Source organism: Anguilla rostrata, chromosome 7, assembly GCF_018555375.3.
Source record: "Anguilla rostrata isolate EN2019 chromosome 7, ASM1855537v3, whole genome shotgun sequence".
Lineage (NCBI taxonomy): Eukaryota > Metazoa > Chordata > Actinopteri > Anguilliformes > Anguillidae > Anguilla > Anguilla rostrata.
This window is the reverse complement of record NC_057939.1, coordinates 53,114,503-53,134,361: the sequence shown is the minus strand read 5'-3', so window position 1 is coordinate 53,134,361 and position 19,859 is coordinate 53,114,503. Positions and strand designations below refer to the sequence as shown.

The 19,859-nt window shown below is 46.0% G+C and overlaps 1 protein-coding gene across 13 annotated transcripts in view; it reads left to right on the top strand.

Annotated features, from left to right (window-relative positions):
• si:dkey-237h12.3 (teneurin-3) overlaps positions 1 to 19,859 on the top strand; it is a 335,946-nt gene that overhangs the window by 302,803 nt on the left and 13,284 nt on the right. For 10 of the 13 annotated variants that reach the window (XM_064345147.1, XM_064345148.1, XM_064345156.1 and 7 more), the window contains 6 exons: positions 3,018 to 3,285; positions 4,575 to 4,718; positions 12,169 to 12,418; positions 13,639 to 13,659; positions 15,676 to 15,908; positions 18,591 to 18,745. In XM_064345147.1, the coding sequence (XP_064201217.1) occupies positions 3,018 to 3,285; positions 4,575 to 4,718; positions 12,169 to 12,418; positions 13,639 to 13,659; positions 15,676 to 15,908; positions 18,591 to 18,745 (1,071 nt within the window). The remainder of the gene's footprint in view (positions 1 to 3,017; positions 3,286 to 4,574; positions 4,719 to 12,168; positions 12,419 to 13,638; positions 13,660 to 15,675; positions 15,909 to 18,590; positions 18,746 to 19,859) is intronic. The other 3 variants (XM_064345153.1, XM_064345158.1, XM_064345155.1) reach the window with 1 other exon arrangement.

Below are 19,859 nucleotides of genomic sequence, written 5' to 3'. Positions count from 1 at the left end.
CAAGCAGTGAGATACAGGTTAGCAACAGCCAAACATGCGTAACTGAGACACAGGTGAGCAAGAACTGAGATGCAGGCAAGCAAGAACCACCCTTTAATATGTGAGACGCTGTTGAGCTTGTCACAGGTGTTAAAGGACCATAAAGAAATACTGAATCACAATTAAATACAAGGAAGTGCTGCATATGATGGCATCATTAGTTAAAATCTCTTTTTATTCAGTCCATTTACTGTATATTGGTGGGACTCAGCTGTTTGCTCTGTCTCAGTGGTCAAAGTGAATTAGACGGCATGCCTGTGGTGACAAAAACAAAAGAGCCTTTCACGGTCGCACAGATGTGTGAAAATAATGAATGTTCAGGCCGGCGAGGCTCATGGGATCATCAGCAGCTTCCAATTAGGCGTCTCCGAGTCGTTTGTGAACGTGAGGGACGTACGCGGCGCAAATTACCCGTGTAGTGAGGACGGCGGACGACCGACGGAACGGCCGCCGCGGCGAGCCAGACAACAGGAAAACACACACACACAGCGGTCCTGTGGACCGGAGCTCTGGGACGCGGCGAACCGGAAAAATCCCAAGTCTCATAAACGTGTCAGTACAACGCGAAGAGTCGCGGAGCGGAGTGAGAACCGCCAAGTCCGAGGCTGAGGGGAAACGATTACTTTCTGGAATTAGTGGTAATTACATTTCTCTGTGTCTGCTGGACAAAAACGAAAGCCGGGCAAGCATGAAATAGTTTTTAAAAAATCATCCCTATGCTTCCAAAGTGTCTCCCATTTTGTTCTTTTGGGGGCCCACTGACTAGAAGGAGCTGTCAGGCAGGGGAAATATATCTTCAGTGAATGCTAATGTACCCTAACAAACTGGCTATCCATAGAGGTTCCATTACTCTGTTTTATGTAATATAGCCCTTCCTTACACTAGAACCGGCACTGCATAAAATAGAGGCTGTAAGATAAGGCCTTGGCTTTTCATTATATTTATACAGCAGTCACTTAGTTGAGGGGAAAAAAAAGGTTGGTAATGATCTGGTAAGTCCTTCATAATCATTACATAGCGCCTTGATGAGCACTGCATAAACATGAATAAAAACTGCATGTCAGTAAGCGCAAATAGGCATTTGGTGTGCTATATGACCAATGAGGCAGGATGTGTCATTGCCCTGACATACCAAATGACACACTATATGCCTATGTGCAGTTATTGAAAATAAGCGTTTATGAATGGATATGTAATGCTTATGAAGGGGCAGTGTACTTCTTATGAAGGTGTTATGTAGCTCTTTTGAAGGATCTCATGTAAAAAAAAAAACAGTATGCTAAAATATAACTAAAATGTACTATTTCGTAATTTAGAGTAGTTGAAGTATAATTAAAGTTTATATAATTATACTCTTAGTATGCTCAAGTATACTCATTTTCACAAGGGATCATTGATGAATAGGATCGTTCATACAGTAGAGGGATCATTCATAGTGTCATCAAATTTATGCCCATTGTTTAGAAACACTGCAACACATTGTTTTTTATTAATTCTTTTTTTTTTTTTGTAATTTTGTAAACACTACCCTCGTAATGAGCCCCCATTCAGCTGGGTTTAGTTTGGTGTGATCTGAATAGGCTGTGGAGATAGTGTTTTATTGCCTGGTTTTGATAGCACTTGGCTTGCTTATCATCGTGTTTTCAATATTTTCTGGTTTAAGTTGGCAGGCTGGCTGTAAAAGTCTACATAATTCTCCCACTGCTCGACATTGCTGCTATGCTGCTTTATACAGACTGGAGATGAGACTGCTCAATCTCTTCCATTTATTCTTATACATGCTCATGTTAAATATTAATTATACTCATCCATTTCACTTATAAAATCATGCCATTTCCCTGAATGTAATGATTGGCCCTCCCGCTGCAGACCAATGAAACCCCAGGTAATAATGGGATCTTTTACTGCCTATTTGTTTAAAGCTGGGGAGAGCCTACCATTAACTCTGCAGGTATAATTGGTGATCGGGAGGAGGGTCAGTGTGTAGAATAATTCCTGTATCTTGTCGATCCAGAAGGAAAACACTTGTATAGCAAATAAAATTGCTTGACACAATAGGTTTTTTTTTATCTACTGTGATTATAATGGAAAATTGATTAACTGCAATTACAAATAAGAAGACACTGATTATGGCTGCTGGCACACACAGTGAATTTGAAGCGTTTTGTTGTTGCTTTTCGTTTTTTAAGGACCTCCCTTATCCTTTGAAGGAGGGTCTGGCGTGGCTCTCTAAGTTAAACATATATTGCAGGCTGTTTGATTTTATTTATTCATGTTTTAATCCCAAATGTGACACGGGAACAGTGCTACATGATTTCTTGCATTCGGAAACTAAAGGCTTTGTATCACTCTCATGTCCCCTCCTTTTTATTCCAGTCAAAATGTTCTCGTTTTGGCTTTGTATTGCTCTAAAATGTTTCACAGAATGAAGGGGATTATTGTCTGTTCAGGGGGGAGCGTGACTATCTTTTTTTCGGTATGAAGGGGAAATGAAAATCTCGGGTGTTAAATTTTGTTTGTTGTTTTAAATCGTTTTAAGTCTGTTTCCCCCGTTTCAAAGAGAGGCTGAGACCCCTTGTGTGAATTCATCAGAAGTGGTCCTGGCATTGGGAAAATAAACCCTTTAGTGAGTTCAAACGGGCTATTATGGTATTATGTGCTGTCTGACATATTTATACATGCACAGAATGGAAATATTAGGCAACTTCTCCACTTATAATGAGTGTAAGAGGGGGGAATGTAAAATAAACTGTGTTTTTTTTTAAATCACACACACACACACACACACACACACACACACTAGTGGCACTGAGGCCCAGCTGAGGGAGATATCCGATGGCGAGTGGCGGATTTGGAAATGTTAATGCCTCTTCGGGCAGTGCTCTTTGAAGTGGCGGGACTCAAAGGCCCTCAGACTGGGGGTTCCAGCACGCTCACGCCTGGGGGGGGTGTGTGTGGGGGTCTGCTTTGAATCGAAGGTCCTTCAGGAAGAGACGGCCATACCGGGGAGCGACCTCAACCTGGTGTACCTGAGCTCCCGGGCGTCGGGCTACAAGCCCGTCCTGAAGGTGACCATGACCCAGGCCAACGTCCCCTTCAACCTGATGAAGGTGCACCTGATGGTGGCCGTGGTGGGACGGCTCTTCCAGAAGTGGTTCCCCGCCTCGCCCAACCTGTCCTACACCTTCATCTGGGACAAGACCGACGCCTACAACCAGCGGGTCTACGGCCTCTCGGAGGCAGTGGGTGAGTCTCGTACTCCTTATCTTTTTTTGAAAATGTGATGTCACAAATGGGAAACATTTTAGGTTTCAAACCCCGCCACAGAGGTGGTTCTTGCTCTTATTTTTTTTTTAGTGGTTTGTGGTGTCTGCCGTTTGAAATTAGAAATTGCATGCTATGTAAAAAAATAAGTTAATAAAAAAGCTGCATTGCCGTGTTTATAGAAGGCCAGGGCTCTTTTGCTGACTGTTGTGTCTTGAAAGTGTAATTAACCTACAGAACCACTGGAAGAAACACAAATTCTGAAGGTCATTTCACTTTTTGCTGTTGCTTCTACTTGTATTAGTCATAGTCCCTCTGCTGATGAAGAGGTGTTTTAATCTCACAATAAATATTTGCAGTTGTTGTTATTCCACCATACTGTAACTACTTGGCATTTTTAACTGAAACGTACTGACAGATGTTTTATTTAAACTTCGACAGCATATGGTGAGATAAAATATAATTTGTCAATGTTAAATAAGGTCCTCACTTTAATAGATTCACATTCTTTTTTAATTGGAATGTCATTATTTTATGTATTTATTTATTTTCAATTTTGATCCACAAATTTGGAACTATGTATAGGCATGCTCACATATGCCCCCTGCTGCCGGCTCAGGGAATTGAAGCGAACTCCCAGTTCTCCTTCGAAACATGCGGCGTCAGCCAGATGCTTCTATTCACACCGCAGCCACAAGCCGTGCGCACGCAGAGCAGGGGCGGAGGAGACCCAATCATACGCGTGTGCTCAGAGAGCAAACTACAAATTCCAGGACGACCAACAGGGGTCCTTCAAGCAGTGAATATGGCTATCCATGCTGACTGAATCACTCCCATATACCCCTTGGGCAATCCCTTGCGCTGCCCCTGCTGGCCACAGCCGGCACTGACATGTGTCTGATTCAATCCCATACTATGGTACTCAGGCAGAGCTCTTACTGAGTGAGCTATCCAGCAGCCCCAGAATCTCTTTGTTTTAAGATAGGAGATATTATGTGATGTCCAGGTATAACACTTCCTTTGTGCCCCAAGGCTGTAGTGTCTGATTTCACATCTTTTCTGTCGTTTTCACTCAATTTGTTCACGGTTATCCAGGATTTTAATGTTGCTATCATAATGTGATTGGCTATCATAAACTTTCCTCAGAGAGGTACTATAGATCACTATAGAGGCTTAAAATAATATTAAGTCAGAAATTTAAAAGGCTGTGTTTTTATGCCAGCATCAAATGTTGGCACTCTGTTCTCATGTTTGTTTTATTATCACTACAGTGTCCGTGGGGTTCGAGTATGAATCTTGCCTGGATCTGATTCTGTGGGAGAAAAGGACGGCGATTTTGCAGGGATATGAACTGGATGCATCCAACATGGGTGGCTGGACACTCGACAAGCATCACATACTGGATGTGCAGAACGGCAAGTGCATTAATCAAATACAATCCCTACATCGCGTTAGATTATGAATTTTTACCTTTTCAGATAATTCATTTTCACTATGCTTTAGTGGACGAAGGGTCGTGATTTGACAGACGGTCTTTATTCTGTGCTGTTAGTCGAATCAAAAAAGGAAAAGTTTTAAGATTTGCTGAAAAGCGGTCGTGTAGATCCGAGGGCAATCTCGTCTCCCTTTTCAAAGTTATTCGGTCTGGCGAGAGAGCGACTGTGGAGAAAATCCTATGAAAAAGGATCAAGCAGCCCTTGATGTCCGTCCAAAGCAAGCCAGGAGGCATTATCTTTAAATATTGCGAAAAGGTTAAGACAGCCCCAAAAAATAAGAGAGAGAAAAATAACGAATGTCAGAATGCTGTGGGGGAGAGTTGATCCCAGCTCTAAATTGTGCTAAGAGCTGCAGTGACTTCTCAAAGTGACGCATGTCTAATTGAATAAACGAAGCGATTAGTCGTAATGACGAGCCGGATGAGGCAGCGAAATTCGTTCTGCGCCGGGGGTGGGGGGACGGGGACTGGGACGGTTGACGGTGACAGGTGGTCGCCCCCCCGACGCCCCCGAAACGCGATAATAAATATTCTAATGAAGACGATGAAATATTGTTCATCATCCCATTTGGAGATAATGGCGGTGGGCTTGCGAAGGACCCAATCTTTCAAAGTAATGACAGGATAAATCAGGTGCAATAACTCTGCGTGCTGACTTGTAGGATTGGTGTGAGGAGGAATCACAGAGCTCAGCTCTTTAGGGGATGTGATGGTATTTGGCCGGTATTTCAGGGATGAAGTCTCTCCAGACGGATGATCCCTGAAAGCATTTATTCCTTGTTTTTTTTTCCCCACTAAGGCGGTCGGTCATCTTCCTTGTAAATACAGACTCTGGACTCTGGAGCTGGAACTGGAGGCTGATAAACATATAGCTGCATGTGCGCTTGTGTGGGACGAAGCTCCTCCTCAGCTACGCTCTTATGGGTGGGGAGAGGGTGGGGGGACAGAGGGGGGGGGTCGCCTGTGCTTTTCAGACAGCCTGATTTTGAGTGACACTAAGCCCCCCGCACCTCTCCAGCTTAGCGGCAGTTGTCTTGGGGAATTTTGCAACCCTTTAATCACGAAACTCACCAAAAACTGGTCAGTTCAAAATTCCCCGAAACCAGCCACCCCTACCCCCCCCCCACTCTCACCGTCCTGTTTCGTTTGAACCCTTTATGTTCCCCAGTCCCTGCCCAGGAAGAGTTCCCTCAGCTGTCTCATTTTGTCAGTGTCCTTCTCTGCCCTGTGTCGGTATATGGCTATATGGCTCGCTATATAGCCGTATATCGCTATGTAGCCTTTCTGTCCCGTGTCTGTATACAAGAATGGCTCACTGTTCAATTTTGAGCTACACCCCCCCGCCCCCCCATTAAACAGAAGAGCCTCTCCAGTCATTACAGCACCAACCTGCCCTGTCTGCTCAGCGCGTGTGCTATCGCTCCATCAACGAGAAAAGCAATCACGCCCGGTTATGAAGCCGGGCCCTATCTTAATGCACTGACTGCCTGCAGGTTCTGTCTGCAGTCAAATCCGCCTTGTTCCCGCTGAGCCCCGGGGATCCCAGCAGAGGGGGAATTTTTATCAAAAATCTCATCAAAACATATTTGCTGTAGCGCTGGCTCACAATAAAAATTTCTTTCTGGAGGTGCGGAGCAGTGGCAGAGCTGAACGGCGGCGTTGTGTTATTTCTTTATAAATTTAGACAGTCTAACAGGGAGGCAGAGAAAACCTGAGGTCTGAGCAGGAATAAGGCACAGCACACGGGTCATAGTACAGCGAAGGAATATCCAGTGGTTTGTTAGAAATATTCTGATTTGAAATGTTAATAAAACTTGGATGAAGCTTAATTTCAAGCCTTTAACATACAGTGACATAGTAGATAACATAGCACAAACATACTACATGCAAATACTCCATTTTTAATTTTGTCATTAGATTTCATTCATTCACCCATACTCATGAAACTCATGATCCTAGTATTTTCTCAGACATTTATCTGTCACTTTGAGCATCTGGAAAAGTGTTTTATAAATGTAATGATTCATTCATTCATTCATTCAATTCTACAGGCGGTTTCCACTGTATTATATTACTGATTATTACCTTCCTCTCTAGTAGCCTTTGTCTATTGCCAGCTTAATTAAGATGTGGTAGTAAATCTTGGTTCAGACTTCAGGTACACACAGTACTGAAGGTCCAGCTGCAATTTCTGTCCTAACCCTTTGAAGAGGAGGTTTTTGCTGGTTTTATTTTTTTCTCTCTCAAAAAGGCAGTGTTCTGGAACTCCGTTGCTTTCAGTCACCAGTAGCGATTGTGACATCAGCATTAGAACGTTCAGTTGGGAACGTTCTAATCACATGCTTGTGACCTCACACCCTGCAGGGTTAAAGGCCGTTTTTGGGGTTTCCTCAGTTTTTCAGCAGGCCTGCTGTTGCCTTCCTGCTTCTCCATAGCAACTGTCTGTCACCTTTCCCCACCTTCCCGAAAGTCGCCCGAAACTCCATTTCTGAAGCGGCCAGACCTGTCATCGTCTCCCTCGTCTTCACCCCACTCACAAACCGTCTGCTCTTGGCCGGGGGATTGGCCACTAAGCACCAACTAAATTCTAATCTTTGAGACGGCATATTTCGCTGATAAAAACAGACCCCGGCACGGGGTGTATAATCCAATTGAAAAAGGCTCGCTCTCTCTCTCTCTCTCTCTCTCCTGCCTTTTACCTGGAGTCCTTAAATTCCCGCTGTACTCATTTCCAGATAAAGTGCGGTGTGAAGTTTCCCCATCTGCGGGGCAGTGCCACATCACGTTGTTTCAACTTCCCCCTCGATAAGCCCGCTCCCTCCGAGTCCCCCCTGATTGGATGCTGGCTGGTAGCCGGGGCCAATGGAGGCTGCCCCTCTGAAGCCGTGCGATTGGTCCTTGAGCTTCGCTCTCTGGCGGCGTTGCGTTTTTCTCTCGCGCGCTCTTATCGCCGTCGTTCGGATCCACCGAAACGCAGCACGCGTCCGCGCAAACAAACAGAGAAGAAGAGTCACCGGAGGTCACATTCTACACGGCGAAAAGCCTGCAGAAATGCTTCCATTATGGAGACCCCAGACGCACTCGACCCTGCCGAAGTTTTAAACGCAGCCGACAGCTCGGGAATGTTTAGTCCTGAGAAAAAGAAGTGCTTCAAGTCATTCAGAACGACATTAACCTTAACGCAGCACTGCCGTTAATCAAAATAAACGAGTGCGTTTTAGTATCTGTTCTTTTTTCTCTGCGAGGAACCCTTTCAGTTCAGGACCTGATCGCTCACGCTGGGGGAAAAAATGCTCCCGCACGGCTCGGTCTGGTGCCCTGTGCATTATGTTTGTCAATTATTCTAATTAAGCGCGGACGCCTGCACAACCGTTCTTTCCTTTCATATGAAAGCCGAAGGTACATAAAACAGTGCATGAAAAGAGAAGAAGAGAAAAACATGGAGATTAAATTGATCTTGAGGACGTGTTGCGATGACGGGGAGACGTGGCCCTTGGAGAGAAAGCTTAGTCTTCGCTCATGTTGGAGGCCCACTAATAAGGTCCCTCTTGTTTGATTTGACGGCTCTTGCCTTAAAGAAGGTGCTGGGTTATACATTTGTTTGTGTGTGCGTGCGTGTGTGTGAGTGAGTGCATGCGTGCGTGTGTGTGTGTGTCTGTGTGCGTGATTGTGTGCGTGTGGGCGGGCACAGGTAGGTGTGCTTGTGTGTGTGTGTGCGTGTGCGTGAGCACGTGTTGTGTGTGCGCGTTTGAGTGTGTCTGCGTGTGTGTGTGTCAGTGCGTGTGTTGAAGCACGTCCCTGTGTATGCGTGTGTCTGTATTTGCGCACGTGAGCCCCTGTGTGGGTGTTTTTTCGGCTGAGGCGGGTGAACTCTCCCCCGCCGCCTCCCCCCCCCCCCGTTCCACGGAGGGCGGCCATATGTAGAGAGGGGCTGGAGTGGCGGCCGTCCAATTTCATCAAATAATGTTTTTGCCTTCGTGGAGGTCCGTGCTGGAGGGGAGCGCATTCTGACTGTCCTATTTATTTTTCCCGCACCGCTCTCTCCGCAGTAGAACCCCAGAGGTGACTCTCTGACACCTTCACCCCCCCCCCCCCCCCCCCCACCACCCGTTCCCCCGGCCTGGCTCTCGTTCTTTAACCATGAGAATGAGAAAAGGCCCCCTTCCACCGAAGGGCCCTGCTCGGGAGCGGTAAATCGTGCGTCCCGAGGACGTTAAATTGAGCTGGACTCAGCGCCGCTGCAATGCCACGCTCCTCAATGTCATTTCTATTTAAAAATCTACACTTTTCTCTCCCGCTCGATGCCTCCAGAAGGCCAGTCCTGCGGAACAAAAAGTACTGCAGGGTTACTTTGAGAGCAAAATTCTCCTGCTTTATTTTTCAAGTGATATGTAGCAGCGATGTCGCTCAATGTATTTTCATACCTTTTTGAAGTTATGTCCATTTTTTTCCTGTTGCTGTTCATATTTCCATTCGTGGAGGAGGAACAAAGCTCCTTTCTGCGTGCCGCATTCAAAATGGCCGTGCCGACAGTGAAACCTTAAAGTGGATTCCCGTCAAGGTCGTGTGTGTGTGCGTCTCTTTGGTGTCACTTCTTTCTCCCGTCTGCCAGACCAATTTGTCTTTGTTAACGGAGCATTTACAACGGCTCCAAATTAGAACTGGAGCGTTTGCGAGATTCGCTCCGGTCGTCTCCCTGGACTGCGTCTTCATTCGATTCCCGCCCCCTCCCACACACACACCCCCCCGCCCCCCGCCCCACCCCCGCCCCTCACAAATAAATTAATCAATGAAATGAACTCATCAGAGGAGAACAAACTGCCATGTGGTATGTGTGGCTTTAAGTATATTGAGATTTATCGTGACGTGCGAGGAGAGGCACGCTCAGTACCCCCAGCTCGCCCAGTCGCGCGGACGTTCTAGAATGTAGATGGAGTCATTGATCTCTGTAGTAATTAGGACGGAGTGAGCGCCGGAATTCTAGCATGTTGCTGAGTTGTGAATAATTTAACACACACAGCATGTAATTGCCCTTTGAAGTTGTTCTTTGAAGCACCCCCCCCCCACCCCCCCACCCAAAAAAAAAATAAAACAAGTCATATATATTTTCGCAGTAGTTCAATATGTATCCAAATTTCTCAAGCTTTGTGGAAACTCAAGGTGAAAGATACATTATGATTGAATTGAATGCCCTAAAATATTAAGTACCAAGCAAAAGGTAAAAAGAATATGTTGTTCACAAGTGCGTATAATTACTGAACTTTGGACACAATGTGCGGCTGTCACCCATGTAAGAGCCTGAATGGTTGACAGTTTTCTTTTGTTATTTCTGAAACAACCTGTGTGTCACGTCTCCACGCTTTTACAACCAAATGCCAGCTGGTCTTTAAACTTGTAAAGCAGAAACATATTCTTTTTTGGAATTTTAAATAAAGTCACCTGTTTTTCATTGTCAAACTGTACACTTTTAGAGAAAATTACTAGTCACTAGTTACTAGTTTTAGTTTGCCCGTTTCAAGTACAACTTATGAAGAACTTCTTGCTAAAACCCTGTGGTATGTGCAGACAGAAACTGAATTATGATTAAACATGATGGGAATTTAAGACTCAGTCAAAACTATTTGTGCAGTGCCCTTCGGGCCTGACATTAAACTGTGTGTCAGATTAGATTCTTGATCTGCGTGTTCACCAGGACCCATGAATCCAAATTCAAACCCTTTGGAATTTTTTTTTGCCTTTGCTTAATTCATTTAATCTCTGCAAGTCCATAAAGACTTTGCTGTGGGTGCACTGGGGCACAGTTTGTGAGTTCAGGCACTTGATTCGGTGAACCTAGGTTACCTGGAGCAGTCATGATAGCTGCTCTCAACAATGGTGCCATTCAGTTGCTGAAGGTGACTGTTCCCTTCCTCTGTATCTCCTTCTTTCCACCATTTATTCATTAATTCATTCATTCATTCATTCATTTAAATGCCAAAATCGCCCGTTCACCTTCACTGGATAGACAGACAGGGAAGGAAGACTGTCTTAAGCAGAGCCGTCCCTAGACTTTTGGGGGCCCTTCCGAAACAAGCACCTTCTGTTTCTTCTGCTTGGAAACCAACGTCAAAAGAAGGCGAGAAGGTGGGGCCCTGGGTGAGAAGGTGGGGCCCTAGATGAGAAGGTGGGGCCCTAGATGAGAAGGTGGTGCCCTGGGTGAGAAGGGGGGGCCCTAGGTGAGAAGGTGGGGCCCTAGATGAGAAGGTGGGGCCCTAGATGAGAAGGTGGTGCCCTGGGTGAGAAGGGGGGGCCCTAGGTGAGAAGGTGGGACCCTAGGTGAGAAGGTGGGACCCTAGGTGAGAAGGTGGGGCCCTAGATGAGAAGGTGGGGCCCTGGGTGAAAAGGCGGGGCCCTGGGTGCAGTGCCTGATCTGCCCAATGGGAGGCACAGCTTTGGTCTTAAGGACAGGCAAAGCCTCACAAGTTCTGCAGCACATTGCGGAAATTAGTTAAATGAAACAAAAATCCATTTGACTCGACGTCAGGCGGCCTGCGATCAGTCTGAGGCTTTCCGCAAGTATTTAGCAAATGTGTTCTCACTCTGCTTGCCACCTTTCTCAAGAGGCTTCACTTAAAGTGCTGCCTTTTGGGTGCGAATCACTGTTTTCAGTCACTGATGAAAGGGGAGAGTCGATTCAGTAAGTACTCTCACTCGCACATTCTGCTGCTTTTAAAATACTGAACCCTTTCCCAACCCTCTCCTGTCTGTTTTCTAGGCACTTTACAACCGCGTTGCAAATAAGGCTTTATAACATGGTTGTGTCACACAAAATAAATTTTTTTGGTCAAAGGTATCAGTCAGTTAAATTATGTTCTGCTCTGTCACTGCAGTGTGAGTTGTAAATTCAGTTTTTTGTGGAAGTATAATTTAACAAGAAAAATAAAAGACTAGGAAGGCTGTTGTTGTCTTAGTAATGTAGGTGATGGAATCCCATTTCCAGCTGTATAAATATTAAAAGAAGCCTTGAACATGACTAACATGACTCTCAAAATAAACTCCTTCGACAGGGAAATGACTATGTGCAGGACTGTTTTCCATTTAATGAATCGTTTTTGAGTCAGAGATTCAGTTGGACAAACTGAGCTGTCTTTGATCACATTTTCAGAAGCAAGAGAAATGATGTGAGGAAGCAGCAGGCAAAGCAGTGCTTTTAAAAATTTTATTTTATTTGTTTAATGCTAATGTATCGCGGGGGTTATTACGGTCAGCGTTGTGCACTTTTCAGCAAGCCAAGATAAAAATAAACGGTACAGCCTTCACTGTGCATCTGGCGCCTTGAACTTACCCTTTTTTTTTTGGGTTTTTTTGTCTTCTTTCTTCCACCCCCACAGGCATCCTGTACAAAGGGAACGGGGAGAACCAGTTCATTTCCCAGCAGCCTCCAGTGATCAGCACCATCATGGGCAACGGGCGTCGTCGCAGCATCTCCTGCCCCAGCTGCAACGGGCAGGCGGACGGCAACAAGCTGCTGGCGCCCGTGGCGCTGGCCTGCGGCATCGACGGCAGCCTGTTCGTCGGCGACTTCAACTACATCCGCCGCATCTTCCCTTCGGGGAACGTCACCAGCGTGATGGAGCTGAGGTAGGGGGGGCTCCTGCCGCCGCCGGTGACTGATGCCAGAAACGACCTTCAGCGTGAAGATTTTTACTCACACTTCAACTGACCCCCCCCTCACCCACCGACCCAACCTCACCCCCTCACCCATCCCTGCAGTTGCGGCCCCAAATCAAGTGCGGAAGATTTCCCCACCGAGCAGAATTACCCCCTTTTTGAATGCGAGTCTCGGGAGAGTCAAAAATACTGCCGCTGCTCTTTGAAGCTGAGGAGAACATGTGACACTTTCGGTTTTGCTCTATCATCCTTAGCTAAATCCATGTATTTTGTGCAGTACGTCCTGATGCAGAATACATATGCTAGTTAGCAGAGATAATAACTTTTAACTACGGTTTCAGTTCAGTTGCTTCAGTCCCTTCTGGGATTTCATTCAGACTGGACAGACTCTCTGGAAAAGCAGATATTTTCTGTGCACTCTCCATCATGTATTCTGAGCCCTCACGTACTCTGGGCCGCATGTGAAATCAGATCCAGTTCAAAGCCGCTATCGACATTTGGCGAAATTACCATAAATTTGCACTTTTGCGTTTCAACACCCAGAGTAGCGTGGTGACTTAGTGCTCTGAGCTGTGGTAGTTCATTTAGCTGTTAAGCAGAAATATGTTCCGCAGCCACCCCCACACCCCTGCCCCCCGACCACACACACACACACACACACACACACACGCCCCAGCCTCACCAGCTTGCGCTAATGTATCTTGGTTCCGCTTGATTTTATTATTGCTTTGTTGAGGGGTGTGGAGGATTTACGTTCTACGAACTGAACAGCTCATTAAGAATGTTATTTAAAATTTATGAAAATGTACTCTCAACCTTGCATGGTCCCGGTATGCAAAAGCCATGATGCAATGCGTTATGTTAAAGAAACAATTTAGAGGGCTATTTTTATTGCCGGTGACACAATCAATATCCCATTATGAGCCTGTTAACTTAAGCATAAGCTCTGATCTAATGTGGCAGTCAACTCCCAGGTGTAAAATTTGTCCCTTCCTCTCTTAAGAATTATTGTGGGAATAACTAACTCCTGGCTACTCTGAGCCAGGGTGAAAGAAAAGTAATCTTTTTGGTTGCCCTGGCTTTTTATTTCATCAAACCTGTGATATCTTTCATCTTCTTAACATGTGTTTTCCTCTTAATCTATAATTCATGCTCCTTCACTGTTTTTCTTCTCTTTCTGCTCTTCCAAGGAATAAAGATTTCAGACATAGGTAAGCCTCAGACCTGCTCTGTGTCAGTGCCTCGGGTCTTGTGTTGCTTGCGTGGCGCATCCCGTGTGCGGCACACGACAGCCGCCGTGGTCCGTGTGCGCTTTGCAGGCGGCCTGAAAAGTGCCCTCGGTGTGGTTTTATTTTCGCCGCCGCGGTTCATTTCAGACGAGATGGGGGTGGAAAACGGTCGCTGTCCTCGAGTAACAGCTCCACTCTGCAGCGGGTCGTTTCCTGCGAATAAACGCCGATGTCTGACAGGCGGAAGAGCTGGAGAGGACTGCTGATAGAGAGAGAGAGAGAGAGAGGGGCCAATTTCGGCGAAATGGTGAACCGCGCCAGTCTCCCGACTGGACGTTCCCAGAATGCCCCTGTGCGCGAGTCACTTTGCCGCGAGACGGGGCGGATCGCCGTGGAAACCGCGGAAAGGGCCTGGCTTTAATGTCTTGGCCGTGGCTGAGAAGCTTGGGCCACACGCTGGGGCCGGGAACCGCTGCCCTTCAGCCCTGCGCCGCTCCCTTTTTCCTTTCAACAACGCTTCTCCGATTTGGAATCCAAATTATTTACCTCTCTGTGCATGAGCGGTACAGTGCTGTCGTTTTTGGCAAAGAAAAAGCCATGCAGGGTGAGGGGTAGTATGGGGGTCAGACCTGTTCCACATTGAGCCCATTATAAATACTGATTAGAAAGTCTGTCTGCTCCTGAACAAGTGCGTGATGCAGAGTGTAGAGTCGAATCTGTGAACTCGATGTATTATTCAAGAAACGCACTCTGTACAAATGGGGCTTAATAACTCATATTCCTCCTTCACGAGAGGAACATAGCACCTTCATACGTAAGGTGTGCTACTGTATGTCAGCACCGGTGCAGGAAGTGACATCACTGTGACATACGCAGCGAGACAGTAGGTGAGACAGATTATTATGCCTATTTGACAGAAGCATTTATGAATGTATACGTAGCACCTGTCAAGGTGCTATTGCATGTGGTGTTTCCACCTGATTATTGGTGCGATATAGTGAATCATTTCTACCGCAGACTCTCATTCGAAGTGTGTTTAATGCTAAGCGTGGAGCTGAGTGAGCTTTCAAAACATTTAACCTGTGCATCCAAATGATTCTGTCTCTATAGCGTCACAGTAAGGCTTCTTTTTATCGACGGGCTACAGCTGTCCTGTTAGTTGTCTCTTCTTTCCATCCTGTTTCGTCTTTGGTCCTCATGATTTCTCACCACCTCTTTGTCCAGAGCTCAAACATGTGCTCGCAGTTTAAAAATGAAATTTATCCACAGTATTGTGTAGTTTATTACAACAGTAATAATTCTGTTGTCCATTTCTCTTTAATAAGCAACACATATTGATAAGACAGTGTCTTGGCACATTTGTGTTAAAATAGTTCTAGTCGTTCCGTTGCTTTTCAGAAAGATGTGAAAATGTACTGTGCTCCTGTCCTTGGCCAACTTCGGTTCATTTAGGAATGGCATATCAAACAACTGCTAACTATTTGTGACATGCCAAAGCAGTGTTTAAGGCGAATTTAATAGAGACTGATAAACATGGCCTAATGAAATCATCGTTTGTTGACTCTCCCTGCAGTGGACATATTTTCGGTGTTTTATTCTGGAGCTGATTTCTCGGGAGTGCTGATTATAGAAGTGATCTGACAATTACGCAGGCATCATTAATGCCATGTCAAATGCCCGCGACTGCCAGTCATATCCTATTAAGTTCACTTTGACTGCTTTTTTTTTTTTTTTTTTGCTGCCTGACGAAGGCATTTTTTTGTGCACAGACCGACAAAACAAACCTCCCAGTGTCCAGAGCAGAATTACAGAACCACACTGGCATTTTGACTGCTATCACCATCATCTCTTTTACGTTGTTGTCATTTTGAGTGCTGTTGCTGCTAAGACCATCAGATTATTGGCTAATGTTTGTTCCTTAATTCTTGCTAAGGCGCTAACGCACCTCCTTTCCTCCTCCCTTGACCAACCCCCCACCCCTCCCTCACCCACCGGCAGCAACAACCCGGCCCACAGGTACTACCTGGCGACAGACCCCGCCACGGGACAGCTGTACGTTTCGGACACGAACTCGCGCCGGATTTACCGGCCCCGCGTCCTGACGGGGACCAAGGACCTGCTCCAGAACGCCGAGGTGGTGGCGGGGACCGGCGAGCACTGCCTGCCCTTCGACGAGGCCCGCTGCGGGGACGGAGGCAAGGCCACGGAGGCCTTACTCATGGGGCCCAAAGGTGCGTCACGCAGTCTGTCTTCCCCCCAAACACACAGGACCCTGCATTATGGTTCCCGTGTATTATTATTATTATCATTCTGGTGTGCATCACTCTCAGCCGCGGAAACTTCCGGTGCCGTCGAAGGTCAGACATGCTAGATACATATCACTCAGGCAATAACACGGCCGGTACAGAACCTCAACAACAACAACAGGAAATTAACCAGGCTAAGTACTTAACAGCGCTGACGTCTAACCATGTGACAGCAGTCGTTTAAAAAGTACAGAGAGTGCTGGGAATTGTAGTTGTGTAGTTCTACGGAACTCTCTTCCTGTTGTCCTTGGATCAGTTATTCTTAAGAGCAGTGCACACGCACCATGCAGTGCTAAAAATAAATTCATAACTTCTCCTTTAATAGGAGCAGGCTGTATCTGCATCGTGCTGTAGTAATTTGTGCTGATAAATATGTATAAAATGCGTACAAAACTATGCAGAGTGCATAAATATGTATACTCTAATTTGTGTAATAGCATTCATACGGGTGCCAGATAATAATAATGCTTAATTAGAGCATTGCCTTTCATGCTTGCTGTACAATGAGTTTCATTAGTAACATTTCAGTGGAGCAACTGCTACGGTGCGCGTAGCCCAGGGTGCTGTTTGCTGGACAGCAGTACTTGGCATCCACGCTCTGGTTTTTAATCTGCATTCCTCTTACTGCCGAATTTTTTACAAAACTGTTTGCTGCGCACCTCATACATATTCCTCGTTTTTATTCCATTTCTGAATGGCCTTCAGAGGATGACAGTTTGACTGGGCTGGGAGCAGCGACCTCCCACAGGGCAAAAGCTCGCACATATTTTGTCTCTTCGCCGTTTTTTTTTTTTTAAGTCTGTTTAACCAAAGCAAATTTTTTTTGTCCGTCGAGGATAACTTCTTATTCTACGGCACTTCTCACAATGTACTTACAATGGTTCATTGTCCTTTACCAAATTTTGCTCTTTCAGAACAATCCCAGATTGATAGCTTCAGTATTTTTAGTATTGTTCCACACCCTTCCTGACATTCGGTGTTTCGATTTTTTAATGTGCTGTGTAGATTATATATTTTATGTATACATTGTATTGGTGGGGAAAAGGAGGCTAAAACCATTTCCTAAACTCAGTTAATGCTATCATAGCTATCAGATTTTATGAAAGCAGTTAGCGAGCCCTGTACAATTGAGCAATAAAATTCACACACTCTGGAGCTTTGTCCTCCAGATGTGTTCTGTTGTACAGTGTAAAATCGCTCAGTTCTTGGGAGAAAGTTTGTGAGGAAATCGCAGTCGCAGTAATGAAGTGTAAGAGAGAAGTGTCTCTGGTCCTAGTAGAGCTGGATTTGAAAGCTCCGTCTTGCGTCTCTTTTTAAGGGCAGTTAGAGAAAGTTGGAGTGTCCTTAAGAGACTAAAGGAAAAAGTCAGCCCCAGATGGCTGCAGTGTAGTGCTTTTTTATTTATTTTCCTCCAGATGGTTTGTGGACTTTGTACAAGAATGATGCCTTTCATCTGTCTGCTGTTTCCAGAAACTCTCTGCTCTGAGAACTGCACACGCCTATTACCCTCTTCCCTCTACCTCAGCCCACACACACACACACACACACACATGCGCGCGCGGACACACACATGCACACACACATGCATGCAGGCACGCGTGCACACATATACACACACACACACTTACACACACTCACAAACACACACACTCACACACATACACACACGCAGGCACACACACACACACACACGCAGACACACCATCACACACTACACACACACACACACAGGCACACACACACACACTTACACACACTCACAAACACACACACTCACACACATACACACACGCAGGCACACACACACACACACACGCAGACACACACACACACACACACACACAGCCGTAGCGCTACAGCAGAATGCATTTGTCATAATCTGCTCTGTCCACTGGCAGCCGCTCTAAAGAAATGTCTTGCCCTTCATGACAGGCTTTAAGTTTTAATTTAATTGCAGAAGGAACTGGCTCATCCAGGAATTTATTGTGAAATATATATTCTTGCTATGATTAGCAAGTGAGGAAACAGAATATGGAGGAGCATTAATGTGTATTTAGCGGAACAAAGGGAATTTCTTCAGGTTTTCTAGTTTCAGGCCATTTAGCCCCACTCTATCAGGTTGACATTTTAGCTGGCTGTTGTAACCATGGCAACTCTGTCTTTCATCCATTTCATTTAGAAATGGTCAAAGCTGTAATTCCCCGCTTTCCACAGGTAAAGAGCAGTTCTTTGTTTTTTTATCGTTTTTTTTTTCTTTCTTTCTTCTCCGTTTTAAATTCCGTTTTAATGGACCGTTCAACACTACAGCCCCTCCGACGTCTGTTTTTAGACCTTGGTTTTGCAAAAGGAGTCACAAACAAGACTACATCCTTTCCCACTCTGCCTGAGAAATTATTTAATACTCGAAAGCAGAATTTGAATTATTAACGGTGCACTTTCGCAGTGACCTGAATAATGTGAAGCCAAACCTGACACATGTACCCATCTTGTTCTGCCTAGTGAGTCTTGCAGCCAGAGAGCTCCTGTCTAACGCATCTGTTGTTTATTTGTTTGTGTCTTTGCTTTTTTTGTCGTTGTTTGTGTTGTTTAATCCTTTCTTACCTTCAGGTATTGCGGTTGATAAGAACGGATTCATATACTTCGTCGACGGAACGATGATTCGTAAAGTGGATCAGAACGGAATCATCTCAACCCTCCTGGGGTCGAACGACCTCACCTCAGCCCGACCTTTGACCTGTGACACCAGCATGCACATCCGCCAGGTGATTGTTTATCTCAACGCCCACCCATCTCGGTTGAGTCGCCAAGAGGCCAGCCAAAAGAAGATGTACCTGAAAGGTTGCAGCACCACCTTGTGGTACCATATCCATATCAGGGTATTCCTCCATGGTCTATACTTAATGGTTGAGCTCTAAAGACATCCACAATTTAACGTGGACGCACAGTAATATTGTCCATGTTGGGCTATACATGCGTTTCCCCTGGATACCACACCTCTGAGGAAAAATTCCCCCAGAAAGACACTTTATGGCACATCACTGATGAGAAGACAAAGCGCTTAATGTGCACTGTGCCAGATTGCACTGTAAGCAGTTGTCTTGGCGCCTTGAGTGAAAATGCTTGTTCAGTTAGATTCCGCCTTGACCCTTATGGCTCTCCTCCAACATTTTTATTAATGTTTCCCTTAAGACCCCAGTGCGTCTGGGAGTGAAACTCACTTTGGGGGGTGCGGCGGGAGACCAAACACTCGGGGAGCGCAGAATAAAACGCATCCAGTCACGAGCAAGCGCTGCGTGCCGAGAGAGCTGCTTCCTCCATCTTGGTTCTGCTGGAGCTCTCTGTTCAGTGGACCGCAACGTGATCTTCGCTCCAATCCGGCTCCCCTCACAAGCACATCACAATCAGAACCTCGAAATCCCAGCCCGGCCCGGTTCCATCTGCGATTTTCCCCGGGCCCGTACCCCTCGGTTACCGCCCCCTCCCCCTCGGCGTCAGCGTCACAGAGAGAGAGAGAGAGGAGTTTTACCCATAAGGCATTTCTCGGGGCGATGTGGCAGGCCATGCCGTGATCCAGCGGAGCACAAACAAACAAAGACAGCCCTTGTCACTGGTTTAATTACGGCCGGGCGCGAGGCCCCCCCTCACTCCGGGGCCCCTGGGACATCTGCCTGAGCACTCCGTAGCCGCTGTCAACCGCGTTAAAGTAAATAAATAAATAAATAAATAAATAAATAAAAAACAGGAAGGAGATGCGTGCGTGTTAGCGTGCACCCGGGGGGATTAGCGACGTGGCCTCCAGTCTCCCGAATTAAACGCTCTGCCGCCGTGGCAGAGCTGCCTGCTGCACTCAACAAGCGCTTCGAAGGGAAGCAAGCG